This window comes from Phlebotomus papatasi, chromosome 1 (assembly GCF_024763615.1).
Source record: "Phlebotomus papatasi isolate M1 chromosome 1, Ppap_2.1, whole genome shotgun sequence".
NCBI classification, from domain to species: Eukaryota; Metazoa; Arthropoda; class Insecta; order Diptera; family Psychodidae; genus Phlebotomus; species Phlebotomus papatasi.
In genome coordinates, this window is record NC_077222.1 from 11,344,862 (window position 1) to 11,364,657 (window position 19,796).

General features: G+C 36.5%; 1 protein-coding gene across 2 annotated transcripts in view; it reads left to right on the plus strand.

Moving 5' to 3' along the window:
• LOC129798485 (dnaJ homolog subfamily C member 13) overlaps positions 1-13,130 on the plus strand; it is a 34,773-nt gene extending 21,643 nt beyond the window's left edge. For both annotated transcript variants that reach the window (XM_055841643.1, XM_055841644.1), the window contains exons 6-10: positions 356-1,710; positions 4,692-5,874; positions 5,989-6,162; positions 11,942-12,323; positions 12,407-13,130. In XM_055841643.1, coding sequence (XP_055697618.1) covers positions 356-1,710; positions 4,692-5,874; positions 5,989-6,162; positions 11,942-12,323; positions 12,407-12,522 — 3,210 coding nt within the window. In that variant the 3' untranslated portion in view covers positions 12,523-13,130. The remainder of the gene's footprint in view (positions 1-355; positions 1,711-4,691; positions 5,875-5,988; positions 6,163-11,941; positions 12,324-12,406) is intronic.
• The last annotated feature ends 6,666 nt before the right edge of the window (positions 13,131-19,796 follow it).

Sequence of the window (19,796 nt, forward strand, 5' to 3'; positions counted from 1 at the left end):
GAATAAGTGAAGACGAAATAAATGAAGACGAAATGAGTGAAGATGAATAAGTGATGACGAAATATGTGAAGATGAAATGCGCGAAGACGAAATGAATTAAAACGAAATGATTGAAGTCGAAATTAGTAAAGACGAAATAAATGAAGGCGAAACGATTACAACCGAAGTTTCGGCAAATCCATTCTAAACAATGCAAAACAAAATTACTAGTTATGCATCAAAATCACATCTTCGAGCATTCTGCAAAGTATTTTTCACTTGCCAACCCCTTTTACCCTTCTCCCCAATTAGTTTAATTTATTTGGGAGATGTTTTCCCTTCCACTGAGTCTTTGTCGTTAATTTGAAACTTTCAGGTGAGAAAGAGCTACTATAGATTGGCCCAGCTCTATCATCCGGACAAGAATCCAAAGGGTCGGGATATTTTTGTGCGAGTCAATCAGGCTTATGAGTTCCTCTGTGCTAGAACAGCCATGACAGATGGTCCAAGTCCAAGCAATATTGTACTGATTCTGAGGACACAGTCAATCCTCTTTGATCGGTATGCTGAGGAATTGAGACCGTACAAGTATGCGGGATATCCGCAATTGATAAAAACAATACGGCTTGAGACGAAGGATGAACAGTTGTTTTCGAAGTCTGTGCCACTTTTGAGTGCAGCAGCTGAATTGTGCTATCACACAGTTCACTGTTCGGCATTGAATGCGGAAGAATTGAGGCGGGAGGAGGGTATTGAGGCACTGTTGGAGGCTTATTCGAGATGTGTGTCAATTATGGGGGTGGATTCTAAGCCGGAATCTCTGCACTATCAGGTCATTTCGAATATAACGATGTGCTTTGAGGTGGCGTGCAATTTTGAGAATTGCAAGAAGAAGATTCTGGAGTTGCCGCAGCTCGTGGTGGATGTTTGTCGGGTGGTGTACTTTAAGCATTCACTTTCGGTGGGATTGGTCACGAGTTTAGCGGCTAATAATCTCGATTTGCAGTGCAATTTGGTGAAGAATGGGGTTCTGTGGTCACTCCTTCTCTTTATGTTTGACTATGATTACACGTTGGACGAGAGCGGAGTGGCTACGGATGAAAAGTCAAATAATCAGAAAGTGGCCAATAATCTGGCAAAGCTTGCAATATTGGCATGTGTCTCTCTGGCTGGGTATGAGATGACAAATTTGGCAAAGCCTAAAATATCCCAAACACCTCCCCCACCTCCCATTCAGCAAAAACCGAATAATACGGCCAATTCAAACTATCAAGGAGGCACAAATCTTGCCCTCAGAAGCACCTACAATACCCAAGCTAGAAACCTCCTCCAGGACAAGTCAAAGGGGAACTTTAAGTCTTATGTGGAGGAAAAAGTTGATGATTCTGTGGCTGAGGAGGCTCTTCCTGAGGAAGAGAAGAAAGCCGAAACAGTTGAAGATGAACGAAAGTATGCAATAAGTGGACAGGCTGAAAATGTTGTGGTAAAAAAGATTCTCGATAAGCTCGTGACACCATTTGTGGCCAATAAATTCTCCACGGATCCCGATCGGGATGTCCTCAAAATGTTGACATCAAACACGAGAAATCCCTACTTGATCTGGGACAATGGCACGAGAGCACAATTAATTGATTTTCTGGAATATCAAAGGACAACAAGTTCCAAAGAACAATACGAAGATATAACGGATATCTACAGCATTGTTGAAGGATTCAGCTTTGATGCTCACAAGTAAGTTTTCTCTAAACAAAGTAACATTGATAAGGATTCAATTAGTTTGGATGATATTCCCTGGATGCATTTCCCAAGCAAAAGTCAAATATAGAAGGTACATTAGACTATTTGATCTCCCGGAATTTTAAAGGTGAATTTTCCGATACGCAATGGCTTTCTAAATTACATGAAGTGTCTGATATTTCTTGAGTAGGCAGAGAAAACCCAATTTAGTTGGAAATTTCTGAAGAATTCTGAGAAATTTCCACAAATTGATTTTCTGTCTAAAGCTTCCCTTCAATAATCAAGTCGAGCATTAAATCTCTACGTTCACAGTACGTCAAGCTATTGAATTTTGCAGCACAATGGTATTTTCGGAAATTCAGAATCTAATTTAGGCCCCGCCCATAAATAACAGACGGCCACGCCCTATTAGGAACTCTGAAGCAATTTATATTGATTTATTAATTTATATTCCATTGTTTTATTGCAGAGAATACTTTAAAAAAAAACTTAATCACAAATGATGTAAGGTGTTTGGTCAGAAACAAAACTAAGCCACGCCCCCAATAAAACTTCCACTGAATATAGTGCTATATTTCGACCGTAGATGTATACAAGCTGAAATCAAAGTGGGAATTCGGTCTAATTTTTTTGTTCTTCAATTTGACTTTATTTTGCCAACGTTTCGATCCTGGATGGGATCTTCTTCAGGGCCTATTACATACAAATTCAATCTTTTACTAAACAATTCTTTGGACAATTTTTTAAACAATTTCTTTGGGACTTTAACTCACACACACTGACAGTGGTTCTTCTAAGCAATTTCGTGTGAGTTAAAGTCTCAAAGAAATTCTAGTAAGGCAGAAACGCATTTGAGAAACATGGAATCGGTCTCAAAAATCGCAGAACGGTGTCAAGAAGTATGAAAACGTCTTTGAGAACCGACGGAATCGTTTGAAAAACCGCATAAATGTATCCCAAAAATACGAAAACGAGTTTAGAAACCCGGAAACTAATTTAAGGAATGCTGTAAAACTTCTAGAAGTCCGAAAATGTTTCCAAAAATTAATTCAAAATACAGGGAATCGGTTACAGAAAGAAACACAGAACGTTTATGAAGTCTCACTCAAAATGAATTGAATAAATGCGATAATGGTTCTAGTCACGCAGAAACGCATTTGAGAAACACGGAATCGGTTTCAATAATCGCAGAACTGAACGAAGGAGTACGAAAATTTATTTGAAAACAGAGAAGCGGATGCAAAAAACATGGAAATGTTTTTCCAGAAATCCGTAAACATTTTCAGTATCGCTGAAACGATTTCTAGAAATTAGGAAATGTTTTTAAAAATACGGAAAAGAGTCCATGAAACACGAAAACGTATCTAAATGTCAGGAAACAAATGAAATAAACATGGAATCGTTTTGAGAGTCACAGAAACGTATGCAAAAGAAACGGGAACGTTTTTGAAATGCGGAAACTAATTCAAGAAACCAAGAAACCAAATCAACGATAAACGGAACGTTAATGAAGCCTAAAAAATGAATCTAATGAACACAGAAATGTTCCTAGTAACACAAAAACGTATCCAAGAAATACGGAACCGTTTATAGAAACACAAAAACCAGTCCAAGAGTCTCGGAAATGTTTCTCAAGTACAGACAACATTTCAAGAATCGTAGAAACGTTTTTAGCTATACGGAAATGCATTTGAGAAACACAGAATTGGAAGAATCGTAATTCAAAATCGGAACTCAGAATCAAAATCAGAACTGAGCCAATGAGTACGAAAATGTGTTTTGAAACGGAGTAGCGGATGCAAGTAACGTGGAAAGTTTTTTCAGAATCCGTAAACATTTTAAGAATCGCTAAAACGATTTATAGAAACAGAGAAACATTTAAAAAAATATGGAGATGAAACCATGAAACACGAAAGCGTGCCCAAGAAAGACGCAATGCTTTCTAAATGTCCGGAAACATGTCTTAAGGGTTTTAAGAGTCACAGAAACGTATGCAAAAAAAAACGGGAACGTTCTTAAAACGTGGAAATGAATTCAAGAAATCAAAAAAGCAAATTAAAGAAACACAGAATGTTTATGAAGCCTTAAAAATGAATCCAATGAACACAGAAATGTTCTTAGTAACGCAGAAACGTATCCAAAAAATACGCAATTTTTCTAAATGTCCGGAAGCATGTTTTAGGGTTTTTAAAAGTCACAGAAACGTATGCAAAAAAACCGGGAACGTTTCTAAAACGCGGATATGAATTCAAGAAACCAAAAAACCTAATTAAAGAAACACGGAACGTTTATGAAGCCTTAAAAATGAATCCAATGAACCCAATGAACACAGAAATGTTCTTAGTAATGGCCTCTACACATTATGAGAAATTTCTTTAAAAACAGCCTTTTTAAAGAAAATTTCACTTATCCTTGTAGGCAGAAACGTCAGAATTTTTTTTTAAAGGCAATTTTTAACGAAAATTGCTTCTAGTGTGTAGATACCAACGCAGAAACGTCTCCAAGAAATACGCAGTATTTTCTAAATGTCCGGAAACATGTTTTAAGGGTTTTAAGAGTCACATAAACGTATGCAAAAAAAAGAGGACATTTTTAAAACGCGGAAATGAATTCAAGAAACCAAAAACCAAAAACCAAATTAAAGAAACACAGAACGTTTATGAAGCCTCAAAAATGAATCCAATTAACACGGAAATGTTCTTAGTAACGCATAAACGGATCCAAAAAATACGTAACGGAAAATCAAATCCAAGAGACACAGAAATATTTCTTGATTCCCGACATTTCAAGAATCGTAAAAAGGTTTTTCTAAATAAGGAAATGCATCCGAAAATTATGTTTTCAGAATGGAAAATCCCAAGTCAATTTTTTCCCTTTATGTGTTACCTCTCGGTGGAGTCTTTAAATTAAAAAGACAGCCTCTAAAGGGCTTCCCCTGGAATTGAAATGCAATCTTGTTGTTTGTCTTTTATCAGGGACGAACTGACGATTGGAGGAATATTCATAAGGATTTACATCGAAATGCCAACATTTCCTATCATTAATCCCAAAACTTTTGTCATTGATTTGCTTGAATTTCTCAAGCAAGGCTACAATTTCCTCCTTGGTCAGCGACAAATTTCACGTAAACCCCTAACACCTGCCCAAATGATGACGTCTACTGTCCCCTTGCGTCCTATTCGGGTGAACAGTGGTGCAGGGGGTAAGCCAAAGAGTCCGGAGATTGATGGTGTCCTCACGGAGTATGCCAAATCGAGGACGAAAAAGTCTCTGGCTGAGGAACATCAGCAGAGTGCCAAGTATGACTTTGCAGCCAATCCGAATGCCCTTGAGCACATTGTAATGGTGCTAAAGGCATTGATTGCTGTGATAAAGTCCAATCCAAATGTTGAGATTCAGTGTATTGGGCACTTTGATATGCTTTTTGGGTTTCTGTCGAAGAATCTCTGTGATCAGGATGGGGTGATAAAGTCACTGGCATTGGAGATTGTGTCTCTGGTGTCGAGGAATAAGGAATGTGTGAGTGATATTGCAGCATGTGAGATTCTTGGGCATTTCCTCGTGGCCATGAAGGATAGGGATTTGACAGAGTTGCAAGTGAAGGTTCTGGAGACTCTGAGTGGTCTGATAAATGCCCAGCAGATGGTGAAGGAGGCTCAAATGAAGGGATCTGTGATTTATCTGTTGGATTTGTTCTGTAACTCAAGGCATCCCAATATCCGGGAAACTGCTGCAGAAATCCTGGCTAAATTGACAGCTGATAAACTCAGTGGACCCAAAGTTAGGATTTCTGTCTGCAAATTCCTCCCAGCTGTCTTCCTGGACGCCATGATTGACTCTCCGGCCATTTCGGTGCAAATGTACGAATCTACGCATGAACATCCCGAACTAATTTGGAATGACAAGACCAGGGATCGTGTCAGTGATGCTGTGACAGAAATGGCCAGTACTTTCTACGTGCAGCAAAAGGAGAATCCCAAATTACTTTGGAAGGATCCAGAAATGCTCCAGGACATTGTGACAAATGAACTGGTAGTTTCCGGAGTCTACCTTAGGCTCTATGTGGCCAATCCGGGATGGACTCTACGGAAGCCCAAGCAATTCCTCTCAGATTTGCTGGACTTTGTCGTTGAGAATATCAGCAAAAGTGGTGGAGAGGTATTTATCAAGAAAATATTTCAATCTCTCAAGAATAATTGATTGGAGTGTCAGGAACATTTGGCATCATTTCTTTTGTTTGTGTTTTCTTTTTTTTTTCCTCTGCCTTTGCAGAAGCAGAAGGAAGTGCTCGATGTATCAACGTCTGCCTTAGTTTCACTTCTAAATGCCCAACCAAATCTGGCCGATGCCATTCCAGTTCTTGGCCACATCCCCAAATTCTTTCGTCAATTGTCTATTCAACCGAAGAGTGCTTTAACTGTTCTACATCAATTATCACTTTCAGATGTAAGTACAATATTTATTTTCAATTTTTTTATCTTATTTTCCCAAAAGGATCTTTTTTCAGTTAATGAGCTCAATACTGAACTCATAAGCTGATTATGAGTAATTTTACTGAGAGTATTCTCGGAAAAATTGATGATTTTATTGTTGTTGCAGCTCAAAAACCTTTCAACCATTTTATTGTACCAATAATTTATAATTCAAAGCTTTTAAAAGTATCATCAATACTATTAAAGTATTTTAGAGCGACGGAAGTGAAATTTCATCTACTGCAAAAATTCAAAGTTAGCATTAAAAGTTTGAAGAGCAATTTAGTGCACATTAAACTTTTCAGGCTGCAGGACACAACTGTTAAATCGGTAAAATTTCCTGACGGCGAAATTCGCGTTCCTTTCTTTCTAAAAAGATTTGCATAAATATTTCTCACTCATTCAATCTCGAAATTTGACTGAATTACATTTAATTTGGTGTGATGTTTAAAAGAAGAAGAGTGCGAAAGAATAGGATGGATATATGCTACACGGTAAAAACTTTTGGAGACTGACAAAAATATTGGAACAGGTTTTCCTTGGAACAAATTTTTTTGAAATCAATTTGTACCTAGAGAAGATATTTGTTTGTTGCAAAATGTTTTCTTCACAGTTTTGTTACAAAATACAGTCACCATTTTGTTAGAGTTTTCTTTTGGAATCGTTTTGATACAGTGGAACGTTTACAAATTTGAGTTGATTTCGTATACAAATTTGTTCCCGAAATTTGGAACAGAATTTGTTGCACCCGGCTGTTTTGTTCCCACTATCAGGAACAAATTGGTACATATTTTTATAACAATATTATTCCTACATCTGTAACATATTTGTTCCAAAACTTTTCGATGTCTATGGACGAGGTAATTTTTGGAACGAGATTGTTACTCATACGGGGGATCTTTTTGTTCCCATTGTCGGAAGCAAATTCGTGTAAAAGATTTCGTCTTACAGTTAAGGCCTATACTTCAGTAGAGATGGATTTCGGTGGCGAAAGTTCATAAGGAACATCAAATAAAAAGCAACTTAAGAGTGTATTATACAGACGCGTGCATGACGAAATCATATGCGAGTGTTTGCAGCAAGAGGGGAAGGGAATCTCGAATTAAAAATTGAAACCATGTAGCACGAAAATTGCCACAGATTTGGCGTCCTCTTCGCTTCGGTGACGGGTGACTGAGTGTGAGAGGAGGGATACGATTTTATACTAGACGAGCTATTTATTGGAACAAATTCATTACTAATAGATTTTGGACAGTAAAAAATCGATTTTGATCAGTAAAAATGAACTTTGACCAGTAAAAAAACGATTTTGATTAGTGAAAAATCAAAGTGGGTCATAAGAAAATAGATTTTGGCCAGTAAGTCAATTTTGATAAAAAAATATGAACTTTGACCAGTAAAAATCGATTTTGATTAGTGAAAAATCAAATCAGTCAGAAGAAAATAGATTTTGGCCAGGAAAAGTCGATTTTGATCAGTAAAAATGAACTTTGACCAGTAAAAAATCGATTTTGATCAGTAAAAAAAATCGTTTTTACACAGTATAAAATCGATTCTGGACAGTACAAAATCAGCATTTTTCCATGGAAAGAATCAAAATTGTTTAAGCTGATCCTTTCTTTCCCCGACGCTCACCGGTTCCCGTCCCTAGTATCACCGGTCTAATAGGTTGTAGCAGATTGTGAACGGAAAAATAGACCTTTCTTGACTTTTTCTCTTTAATTCTTCACAAGAAGAAGAAGAGGTGAAGAATTAAAGAGAAAAAGTCAAGAAAGGTCTATTTTTCCGTTCACAATCTGCCCTAGTATCACCCTTCGGAAAATGTCTCTATATAAAATCAATCTTGATCAGTAAAAACAATAAACGTCGGTCAGCAAAAAAGCAAATTTTGACTAGTACAAAATGAATTTCTGTCAGAAAAAAGCAATTTTGGTCAATAAAAATTTAGCTTTAGTCAATAAAATAATTATGTCTGGTCAGTAAAAGACACCATTCTGACCAGTAAAATTCAAATTTTTGTTTATAAAAAAATAATATTGATCAGTAAAAACTCGATTTTAATCAGTAAAAAATCGATTTCGAACAAATTCGAACAAATTCGACTTTTTATGTCTCTGTTGTTTTTTAGTTCAGGAAAATTTCATGAAATCAAAATTCACATCCCTCTCTTTCTGAAACAATTCAAATATGTCTATCCCAGTGTTTTACACTTTAAAATAGACTGAACTAAATTGAAATTTGGTTTGATGTTCAGAAGAAGAAGAAGAGTACGAAAGAGTGGGAGAGACTTATGCAAAAGGATTGAGAAAGAAAGGGATGTGAATTACGATTTCACGAAATTTTTCTGATCTATAAGATGTGCTGGTGCCATTACTGACCAAATTCGGTTTTTACTGACCGAACTAATTCTTCTCTGACAATTTTTACGAAAATAACTGCCTACATTCACAAATGTTTTTACTACATTTTTTTGAACTTAAAAAAGAAATGATTTTTATTTTAAAAGTTTAGATACACATCTCAATTCACTAATGTTTATGTAGCTTTCTTGATTTGATTTAAAATTTCAAAAGTATATTTTGCACTGGAATTATGTTTTATGTTATATTGAGAAGAATGATGTCTTATCAAAAATTCATGGGAAGAGCTTATGAAAAAGTCATAATTTCTATTTTAATCATTTTAATAGACTTTTTGTTCCTAAATTTGACAAACTACGACTTTAGCCCGAATATGTTACCAAGGAATCAATATTTAATTTAACCGAAGTTTAATTTAAAATCTAATTGAAACTTTTTCATCCCGGAAATGGAAAATTTTAAATTCCTTTCTATTGTGTTCCTTTTTCTCAAAAGCATTCCTATGTCTTCCCTATTTCTCTTGAATATGGAGACATTTATCCATGGACAATATCTTGTGCAAAATTGACCGGAAGTAATGGGAAATTCTATTTTGAGCATATCAGGAAACTCGTGCAGATGAAGTTTACAGAAGACTCATCTTAATGAAAATTCGAGGAAGGTGCAGACTATCAAGTGTCTCAATCAGAAATGTGTCGTGTTGAAATTTAATCATGATATTGCAGTCCATTTAGAAAGCTTCGTATTTCTAAATGAATTTATACAGTCACAGATATTAATTTCTGTTTTTGCTAAATGTTCAATGTGAAGACAAAGTTTACTTTGTAAATACAATTGACAAAGTTTATAATGATAATATTGCGGACGGTTATCTATGATTAAAAACAACTTTAGAAGAAATTTTTGTTTGGGGTGGGCAAATTAATTAGAACTCGCAATATAACTCAAATTAATGTTCTTCTCAAGTTATAATTTATTTTCTCTCGTCTAAGTTCATAATTGCAATTTTTGGTAATTTAGTTTTCACTGACTCGAAATATTTCAGATTTTGCAACGGTTTCCTTTCTTTTTGTTTATTTGGTTTTCTCGAATTTGATTTTCTGAAATGGTTTTACGTGTTTCGGGACATTTTACTACGATTTTATATGTTCTGGATTTCGGTCATTTCGATTTTGGTCGCTACGGTTTCGGTAACGATTTTCGTTGCTTCGAGTATTATCTACGGCGTACGGTATTCGTCAATTTGGTTTCAAGAATGCTTTTTTCCGCTTCGGATTTTACTCAAAATTTTCGTTTTCGAATTTTGGTTCTAGTTTTTATCGTTTCGGTTTTAGTAACGGTTTTCGTTGCTTCGTTAGTAACATTTTCGTTGATTTTGTTTCGCAACGGTTTTTCCCGCTTCAGATTATGAGGTAGATTTTTGCACTTTCGGTTTCACCAACGGTTTCTATTGATTAGAATTTTGGTCGTAGTTTTCGTTGTTGCGTTCTTAGTAACGATTTTCGTTGCTTCATGTATTAGCTACGGGTTTCGTCAACGGTTTTTCCCGCTTCACATTTAGATTTAGATTTTCACACGTCGTCGTTTCGTTTTCAGTAACGGTTTTCGTTGCTTCGTCACTTAGCAATGGTTATCGTTGACTTGGTTGTCCTCGCTCCAGAATTTGAGCTAAATTTTCGCACTTTCGGTTTCGGCAACGGTTTTTGTTGATTTGAATTCTGGTCGTAGTTGTCGTCGTTTCGTGTTCAGTAACGATTTTTCTTCCTTCATTTATTAGCTACGGTTTTCGGTGACTTAATTTCGGCAACGCGTCTTCTCGCTTTAGATTTTGGCGAGGATATTCGCACTTTCGGTTTCGGTAACGGTTTTTGTTAATTAGAATACTAGACATAGTTTGTCGTTTCGTTTTCAGCAACGGTTTTCGTTGCTTCGTGTATTCGCTACGGTTTTCATCAATTTGGATTCGGCAATGCTTTTACCTCCCTTTGTGCAAGATTTTCGCACTTTCGGTTTCGGAAACAGCTTTTGTTGATTCAAACATTGATCGTAGTTTTCGTCGTTGCGTTTTCGGTAACGGTTTTCATTTCTTCGTCAATTAGCTACTGTTTTCATCGACTTGGTTTCGGTAACACGTTTTCTCGCTTTATATTTTGAGATGGGTTTTTGTACTTTCCTTTTCGGCAACGGTTTTGTCGATTCGAATTTTGGTCGTAGTTGTCATGGTTTCGTTTTCAGTAACGATTTTTGTTGCTTCGTTTATTAGTTGCGGTTTTCGTCAATTTGGGTTCGACAATGCTTTTAGCTCCTTCCGATTTTGGGCTAGATCTTCGCGCTTTCGGCTGCAGCAACGGTTTTTGTTGATATAAACATTGGTCGTAGTTTTCGTCGTTGCGTTTTCGGTAAAAGTTTTCATCGACTTGGTTTCGGCAACACGTTTTCTCGCTTTATATTTTGAGCTAGATTTTCGCACTTTCCGTTTCGGCAACGTTTTTTGGTTGATTTGAATTTTAGTCGTAGTTGTCGTTATTTCGTTTTCAGTAACGATTTTCGTTGCTTCGTTAATTAGGTACGGGTTTCGTCGATTTGGTTTCAGCAACGCTATTCCCTGCTTCAGATATTGAGGTAGATTTTCTCACTTTCGGTTTCGGCAACGGTTATTATTGACTAGAATTTTGTTCACAGTTTTCGTTGTTGCGTTTTCGGTAACGGTTTTCGTTGTTTTATCTATAAGCTACGGTTTTCGTCGACTTCGTTTCGGCAATGCATTTTCCCCTTTTTGTGTTTGTCGAGGATATTCGCTATTTCGGTTTTGTTAATTCGAATTTCCGTTGTGGTTTTCGTTGCTTCAATAATTAACTACGGTTTTCGTCGACTAGGTTTTCACCGCTTCAGATTTAAAGCTAGATTTTTGCATTTGTAGTTCCGGCAAAGGTTTTGTTTATTCGAATTTTGGTCGTAGTTTTTCGTCGTTTTGTTTTCAATAACGGTTGTCGTTGCTTAACTTTCGGTAACAGGTCTACATGCTTCTGATTTTGCACACGATTTTCGTTTATTTCGGTCTCGGCAATGGGTTCATTTATTCGAATTCTTGTTTTAGTTTTTTGTCACTTCGCTCTCTCCTACGGTTTTGTACGCTTCGGTTTTTGCCAATTTTAGTTTCAATAATGGTTTTCGTTATTTCGGTTTTTGAAAATAGTATTTCGGTTTTCGTTGTGGATATCGTATCTATCCTATCTAATTCTTGGTACAAGAAATTTTTATCAACATAAAGTTTTTTTAACGACGAGTTATTTTTACAAATTGCTACCTGATATAAAGAATAATATTTCATCTTGGGAATTGTCAATTGGAAATAGTATAGAGAGGTGTTTTTTGTTGGATATTTCTTTGAAGATTTGTGTGGCTGCAATTGCGCAGACAGAATGCATTGAATCACTGAAGAAATGCATGGAAAATAACAGGGAACTCACGGCGACAACTTGTGAGACATTGAGTCGTATGTTTAAATGTCAGCATGATTCGCTCATAAGGCAGTCGTTGGAGTGTAAATTGATTCCATATCTGCTGAATTTGCTCACCGTGAGGCTGGAATTGGGTGAGAATCCGGCAATGGTGAAGGCACAAATTGTGGCAGCTCTCAAAGCAATGACCAACAATCTCAATTACGGTGATCGTGTCAATGAGATTCTCAATGGGAGTTCTGTCTGGGCTGAATTCCGGGATCAGAAGCATGATCTCTTCATCACAGACACCAATATTCGGGGATATTTGACCGGTGAGTCAATTTTTTTTTCACAGGATCTTTCGGTTTTTTTCGTTGTTGCTGACTGAAGGTTTTTTTTTTTGGGTACTTGTTAGGAGTAAATTCAACAGCTGGATACCTAACTCAGGGTCCAACAAACAATGTTGAAGTACTTACTTCACCGCCACCCATCGATCGAGATGATCCTCTGGCCAGAAATTCAATTGAATAAGTGAGTGTATAGTATACTAAATTAAGGGATTTCTAGTGTAAAAAGAAAAAAAAAACATTTTCCTAGAAGTAGTCCCTTTTTGCACAGCCAGTGTGTTTATTTGTGGTATTTAGTCCTTCACGAAAAGAAATACCACAATTATGTAAAATTATGTGATATACTTACATAGATATTTTATACATAAAAAATAAAAGGAGAAAAAGCAAAAAAATTCTCGAAGAAATATCAACGAGAATAAGGTAAAAAAAAGCGGCGATGAAATGATAACGACACTATCAAAGAAAATAAAAGAAATTATATCAATAACTTTCTATAATTATTTTTTCATACACATGTTAAGTAAGAGAGAGAGAGAGAGATGAAAGATTAGCATGTATAAAAAAGAAATTGCTAAAAACAATAATAATTAATTTACATTTAGAAAAAGATAATGAAGAACAAAGAGAAAAAAACAAAATCAAGTATTAGTGTGAAATTTTTGGAGATTTTACTCGTGATTTGGATTTTTAGTTAAGTTTTTCGCACTAAAAATCACAATCAAGTTTAAAATTACTTTTGATTTTTGCTAATTGAAAAGAATAAAGAGAGATACACTATGATAAAAAAAACTACATATTATTTGAATGAATGTGTCATTTTTCTGGTATTTGGTTCCTTTCTATCGAATGATCAATATTTCCCAATTAGGACTTTGATGAAAAAAATCCTTTTACATCCATTTCTACTTTTCCGGGGGCAAAATGTGCCAAGTATTAATAAAAGGGAGTGAAACGAGATGTTTTCTATTGTTTTGCAGAATTTTAATTTTACATCAATGAAATCACTGCACTTTCATAAGCCTTTGATGGTGCTTTGTTACAGTAAAAACTTACGAAGAATTTTTCTGTTATGAAAAAACATGAATGGAATTGAACGCGCACGATGTTTTATTTTCCAAACTGTGCATTTAATGAGACTTCTTGAATTCATAACTCGGCGAGCGTTAAAGTTGAAAAGGCATATTAGCTCTATTTTGCCAATAAAAGGACCGTTTGAGAGAAATCCAAAAAAGTTAAAATACCATTCCGGAAATATTAAAATATTAATATTAATAAAATATTAATATTAATATATTAAAATAATCCGAAATCGGTGTAAATATTATGCTCTTTAGGTGTATTAGGGGTTAAAGTTACCCTTTTTCATGTTATTATTACCTTTAAAAAGGTGTAAAATTACAGTAGACTCTCTCTCAATAGGGCATTTGGGGCAAAATGTCATTTGGTTTATCGATAGATTTGGGCATCAAAGTCTTTTAAATTCCATAAAAAGCGCTCAATTATAAAGAATCACAATAAAATAGGAAGAACTAGAGCGAATTTGAGCGAAATAGCTTCATAATTAAACGTGAAAATTGTCAACAAAATTTTGTGCCCGATTGAAAGAGAGCCGATTTAGTGAGAGTCTACTGTAACATTAAAAAATGTTGATATATTTTTACACCTAAAAAGTGTTAAATTTATGTGGAAAAAAAGTTAATCGCACCTCCGTTTTTTCTCAGTGTAGGAACGGAACGTTATTGAACACTAAGTAAGTTTGAGCAGAACATTCAACCAGTGAGTCAATGGAACTGCCCAGTGTCTTTCAAATAACTCAATTTCTCCAAAAAGAAGGCAAAGCGTCCCAGTGAAATACTTTGGCATAATTTACCGGTTCACAATTGATTTATTGAACCGATTGAAGTAATACAATTGATTTTCGGATAAAAAATACTTATCAATTTATTACCGGTTCAGTTTTATCGGAAATTCGAAGACCGTTCCAATTAGCTAAAAATGATACCATTCGATTGATAAATACGCTCTCTAGGTCCATTTTAACCTTTGACCTTGAAAAACCATTGTCCGCCTATGTAGATCTAGGATGATGGGAAGTGAGCAAAAACCGTTTGAAACTGAACAAACGTCAAATGAAAATTGTACGTCAGTGATCAAAACGCTACCTGGACAATCTTATTTTAACGTTTATTCGGTCTCAAACGGTTTTTGCTCACCCCTGATCTAGATCCTAGATCTCCGGCAAAATCTAGGACAAGGTGTTTGAAGTTTGAAGCAATTTCAGGATTTTACCTGGGAGTGCTTTAGAATAGACTGCAAACAACAAGTCCATCTTTAATGGACTGTCCTTTATTATTATTAATCGTGTCGAGGCTTTAAACAAATTAAATATTTCTGGTCCAAAAACGGGCCACGTCAATGGCAAGGGGACTTGCCGACATTAAGTCTCCTGCTCCATATGGAGCAGGAGACTTAATGCTCCATATGCTCGAACTACTTTTAGTTCGACAAAATCTGGTGGAAAGACTTCCTTTCACAGATTAAGTCTGGCCTCCTCTGAAAATTGTTCAAGTGATTTAACAGAGTAGCAAAAGCTCTTACGAGACTGCAGATGCCTCGTTTCAGAAAGAACCTTGCACATCCTCTCTACTGGAGATGATTTGTCTCCTCATCCGTGAAAATCGGACCAGCGGACTTGGATTGTCCTTGAACTCTAAGAAGTTACACTTACTTGCTGTAGACGCGGGTGACTTTGCCCACCTCCTGTTCGTAAGCTTTTCTTTAATTCTAACACTTAAGAGTGCTCTTTACCGATCCGATCTACCATGTCTAATCGGTAAAGATCATTCTCAAACATTAGAATTAAAGAAAAATCCATGAACAGTAGGGTGGGGGGGGGGGCAAGTCCCCAACAACTACGGTACTCATTTAAGTAGCGCTATAACCAATTACTAATCTTGGCCTGACTCAGAACCCGTCGCCACTCGATCTTGTTACGCGCCAATGTTCTTCATTTCCGTACCTTTAACGAGCTGGCGTTCTGATGCACGTCGTCACTGACGACGTGCATCAGAATCCAAAGAAATCAAATCCAAAGAATCAAAATTCGTCATTTTTAAATTCCAGGTAGAAAAAATCCAGGTATTTTTGGACAAGGAGGAAAATTTCTTGTATGTGGCACAAAGTTGTAAACGAAAATTGTGCAACTTTGTGCCACATTCTTTTCATCAATAAAATTGGTGTTGAACTTGCCTAATCTGACAATTTTGGCTTTAAATCATCACTATATAATTATTCACGAATAAACAGTACATAAAACAAGTTTCATTTTTATGTCCCTGGAATTTAATTCAATTAATTATAGGGGGAGGTGGGGGTACTTTGAGCTGTGGGGCTACATTGTTTATACGATTTTTTTGCATATTTCTAGTGGAAATTGGGTTTTAACATGATGTAATTTGGTTACACAAAATAATTGTGGATATAAATAAAATAATTGTAAGGATCAGCTTCATTTAGAAATAGGCAAAAAAGTCTTATAACAATCTAGCCCCACAGCGCAAGTAGCCCCACCTCCTCCTAGTTAATAAATTATTTTTCATAAGTCGACTCAAGGAACATCGAGAGGCTAGTGCGACTCATCGTTAGAAAGGTCTCAGCCTTAGCTACGCTACAACATACTAAAATTTCGTCGAAATTGGAAACGCAGATTTCGAAATAATTATTATTATTATTTGAAGTTTTGATGCTCCCAAGAATTGTGTGTATATCGCTCCTTGGAAATTACAAGGGATCACCTCACTTTTTTGCGATTTTGAGATTCTAATGCACTTAGAAAGACAATTTAATAAATTTTCAGATGATATAAGTAATTAAATTTCGTTATTAGAAAATTTTTTTCAAAATTTTAATCTTTTTAATTACTGGCATAATTTTGTTTGAAGTAAAGGGGCACAAAATATATTCATCGTTCAAATTTTTGTGAAACAGAGGACTAACTCAAGCCAGTTGATCCCTTGTCATTCTAATTTCAGTAAAATTTGCACATCATTTAGAACGACAAGGAGCTAACTCATTAATACACATATTTTGAAAGGTAAAAATATAAAAGTTCCGATGTTTATATTAGTGCTCATACAAAGAGAAAAGAAATAATTTTGTTTTTGTTCAGTCATTAAACAGAGATACTGATTTGCACAGAGTTGAATTTTTCATGCTGTCTCCTGAAAAATGGCCGAAAATTAGTTGGCCCCTTGTAATTTTCAAGGAGCGATATTTTTGTAAGACCTTTAATTTACACCATCAGTGATCAAATTCTAACTATACATATTTTTTCATAAGAATGAAAATTATCTAATATGGGTATTGTCAGAAAAATTACTGAGTTGAATTGAAATATAAACAAAATTCGCCGCGGCGGCGCGCTAAAAAAGAACTGGCGGCGGCGGCTGGCGGCGCGCATTAAAAATTTTTGGCGGCGGCGGCTAAGCTAAAATCTCGGCGGCTCGCGCCGAACAGCTAAAATCGGCTTGGCGCACATCTCTAGTCGTCAGTCCGTTGGAGACTAGGTCCGCCTCGTTTCCTCGAAGCGTAGAGTCCGACTCCAAAGACTTCCCAGGCTGGATTGTCTTTATCCTTGCGAACTAGATGTCCAGTCCACCGGAGCCTATTGAGGCACATTTCCTTGTTGATAGTTAACCAAATCCGGAATCGTCCATCCTTACATACGAGGCCACAAAAACAAAGGTTTTCTGGACTGGAAAACTTGACAGACTGATATGGGCAATGGTGGCTTTCAGCAACCGTGCGCGGACTTCTGTTAAGATGTTGTTGTCGGCTGTGATTGTTGACCCAAGGTGGAAAAAGGAGTTAACAACTTCAAAGTTGTAGTCCCCCAAATCGAAAACCTTGTTTGATCGATGTGCTCCGTAGATGTTGCCGGAGTTGCTGCTGATGAGGCGACTATGTACCTTGTTTTGCCTTCGTTTTTCTGTAGCCCCAGACTTCGTACCGCTTGCTCAATCTAGTGAACAACACGAGAAGTAGATGCCATCAGGCAATACCAATCCACCTTCTTAAAAACATCCGCTATCATTCTTACACAACTATTTCCAGGGGGTGAATAAGTATGGTCAGCGAGAGTACCGTGAGTGGCAGATCGGCAGATCGCGTGATCAGTCAACGAGATCGCGCGATCAGTCTCCAAGATCGCGTTGATTGCACTGATCGCACGTTCAGTCCCCAAGATCGCGTTGATTGCACTCAAAGTGTACTGTGAGTGGTAGACTTATTCATCCCCTGACTATTTCGCAAGTCATCGAAGAAGAAGCCACGAGGACTGCATCATCCTAAGAAAAACCACTGAGATCCCTACTCAATCTTATCAATTTGCTCGGGATCCGAATAGTTTTACCCTGACTATGTTATCGTTGGCTGCCTTGAAATCCATGAAGAGATTGTGAAGTGCTTGGTCATGCTCTCTTACCTTCTCCATAGATAGCCGACATTGGTATGGGGCTATTTGACCAAGCAGAATAGAAGAGAATATCTTGTGGGCTGTACTCAATAACGTAATACCCCTATAGTGGTTCTTCGATTATTGCTAATCTCAATTTTAAGATCATTACATAAGTTCAATTGGAATTAAATCCGGACAGTCGTTGCAGTCGCCTTTACAATGACATTAGACGTGAGAAAAGGATCTGTTTTGGCTTTGCGCATAATATTGAGAGGTTATCACGCTTGCTCAATTTGCATGGTTGTCCTCGTTTTTCAACAAGGGACGTTGATTTCAATGCACTGAAGATACTGAAGATCTTTTTTATTGAACATTTAAACCGAGAAACAGTATCAGGTAGCTTTAATTCTTGCTATGGAAGAGCTTTGATGGTCTGATGATTCACATCCGTTGTAGGCTTGTTTCTTTTTTTGTCTATTAGCTGTATATAAATAAACTGCTTTCTCTCTGGAATTCGAGCAGTAAAAAAGCTAAAAAAAGAGTGAAATGAATGATTCGCGCAAAAATTTTTATTTTGAAAACTGTTGCATTTATGAGACTTTCTAAATCCATAACACGACGAACGTGCCAACTTAAAGATAGGTAAGGATTAGTATACGTGTCGGGTGATAGAGGAACCGTGTCTTACTGAACACTAAATGCAAATTTGAACAGAATAATTAGTCAAATTTTCTCTTCAATTGAAAAAGAGAAAATTGAGTGGGTTTGGATTCGTTTTAATACTTTATTGAAAAACAGAAAAAAATCACTTCGCCAAATAAAGCGTGTCCACGATAAAGTTGTTCCCAAGAATAATGCTTTAAAAATGAAGTCTACATAAAATTAAAAAAAAAAGAAAAATATTTTTTGAAACTTTAATTCATTGTAGATTTATTAGATATATTAGTTTTTTTATTCGAGTGTTTGATTGGCGAAATCTGGAATCTTCTTCTTGAGTCCTCCCATCAAGGTCTGTACAAGATCATCATCGCGGTTCTTGGTTGTTTCATTCCATTTTTTCTTGAAGTCCTCGATGTTCTGGACGCTTTTAGCCTTCTTCTTCAGATCGTATTTGATAATAGCCCAATTTGTTTCAACTGGAGGGAGATTTTGAGTGTTTGGCGGATTCATCTCCTTGGGTACATAACGAACGTCGTTCTCCTCGTACCATTCTTTGGTTGCTTTTGAGTAATGGCACGACGCCAAATCTGGCCAGAAGATCGGGGGTATGTCATGGCATCTGTACAGAGGCAACAGTCGTTTTTGCAGGCTCTCCGTGATGTAAATTGACGAGTTCATGTTTCCCTGCATGAAGAACGCCTTGCTCTGACGTCCACATGAGCAGATAGCAATTCAAACAATGTATCTTTTGGAAACTTTTCATAATTTTTGTACCTGTACTTTGTCTTACATCCCCTGCGAGACTTTGCGGCAGGGGCCCATCAAGCGTAATAAAAAGTGAAGCTATTTTTCACTTTTCCTTGTAAAAATTTTGCAGCTATTGTACCGCGACTTTTACAAATTTGCTTGTAGTTCCTGTATAATTTTGGCGAACATTATGAAATATGTAATTTTAGATAGCTTTCAATGCACGATTTCGAGATATATCAAACTGATAAGTCAATTCTCTTTAGGAAAAAACTTGCCAATAGACTTCAAAAATAGTCTGCAAAAACTTACGGAAAAATGAAATGTCGAGAGGCCCCTGCTTTGCGGTGTAATATTGCTGTCCTGGGAATTGTTTGAAGTTCCCTTCAAAGATAAGACATCATCTTATCGTGCAGCCTTCGAGCTCGTGTTTTAGCTGACTGACTGTGCATCCGTGCGATGTGGGGCTGTTTGGGCCTTAAAAGTCTTCAGTCGATTTCTCTGTTTGATTTTGTGCACAAGACTGCGAGAACATTTAAGTTTCTTAGCCATATGCGTCACAGATATCGAAGGATAGTTCTTATAGCGCATGA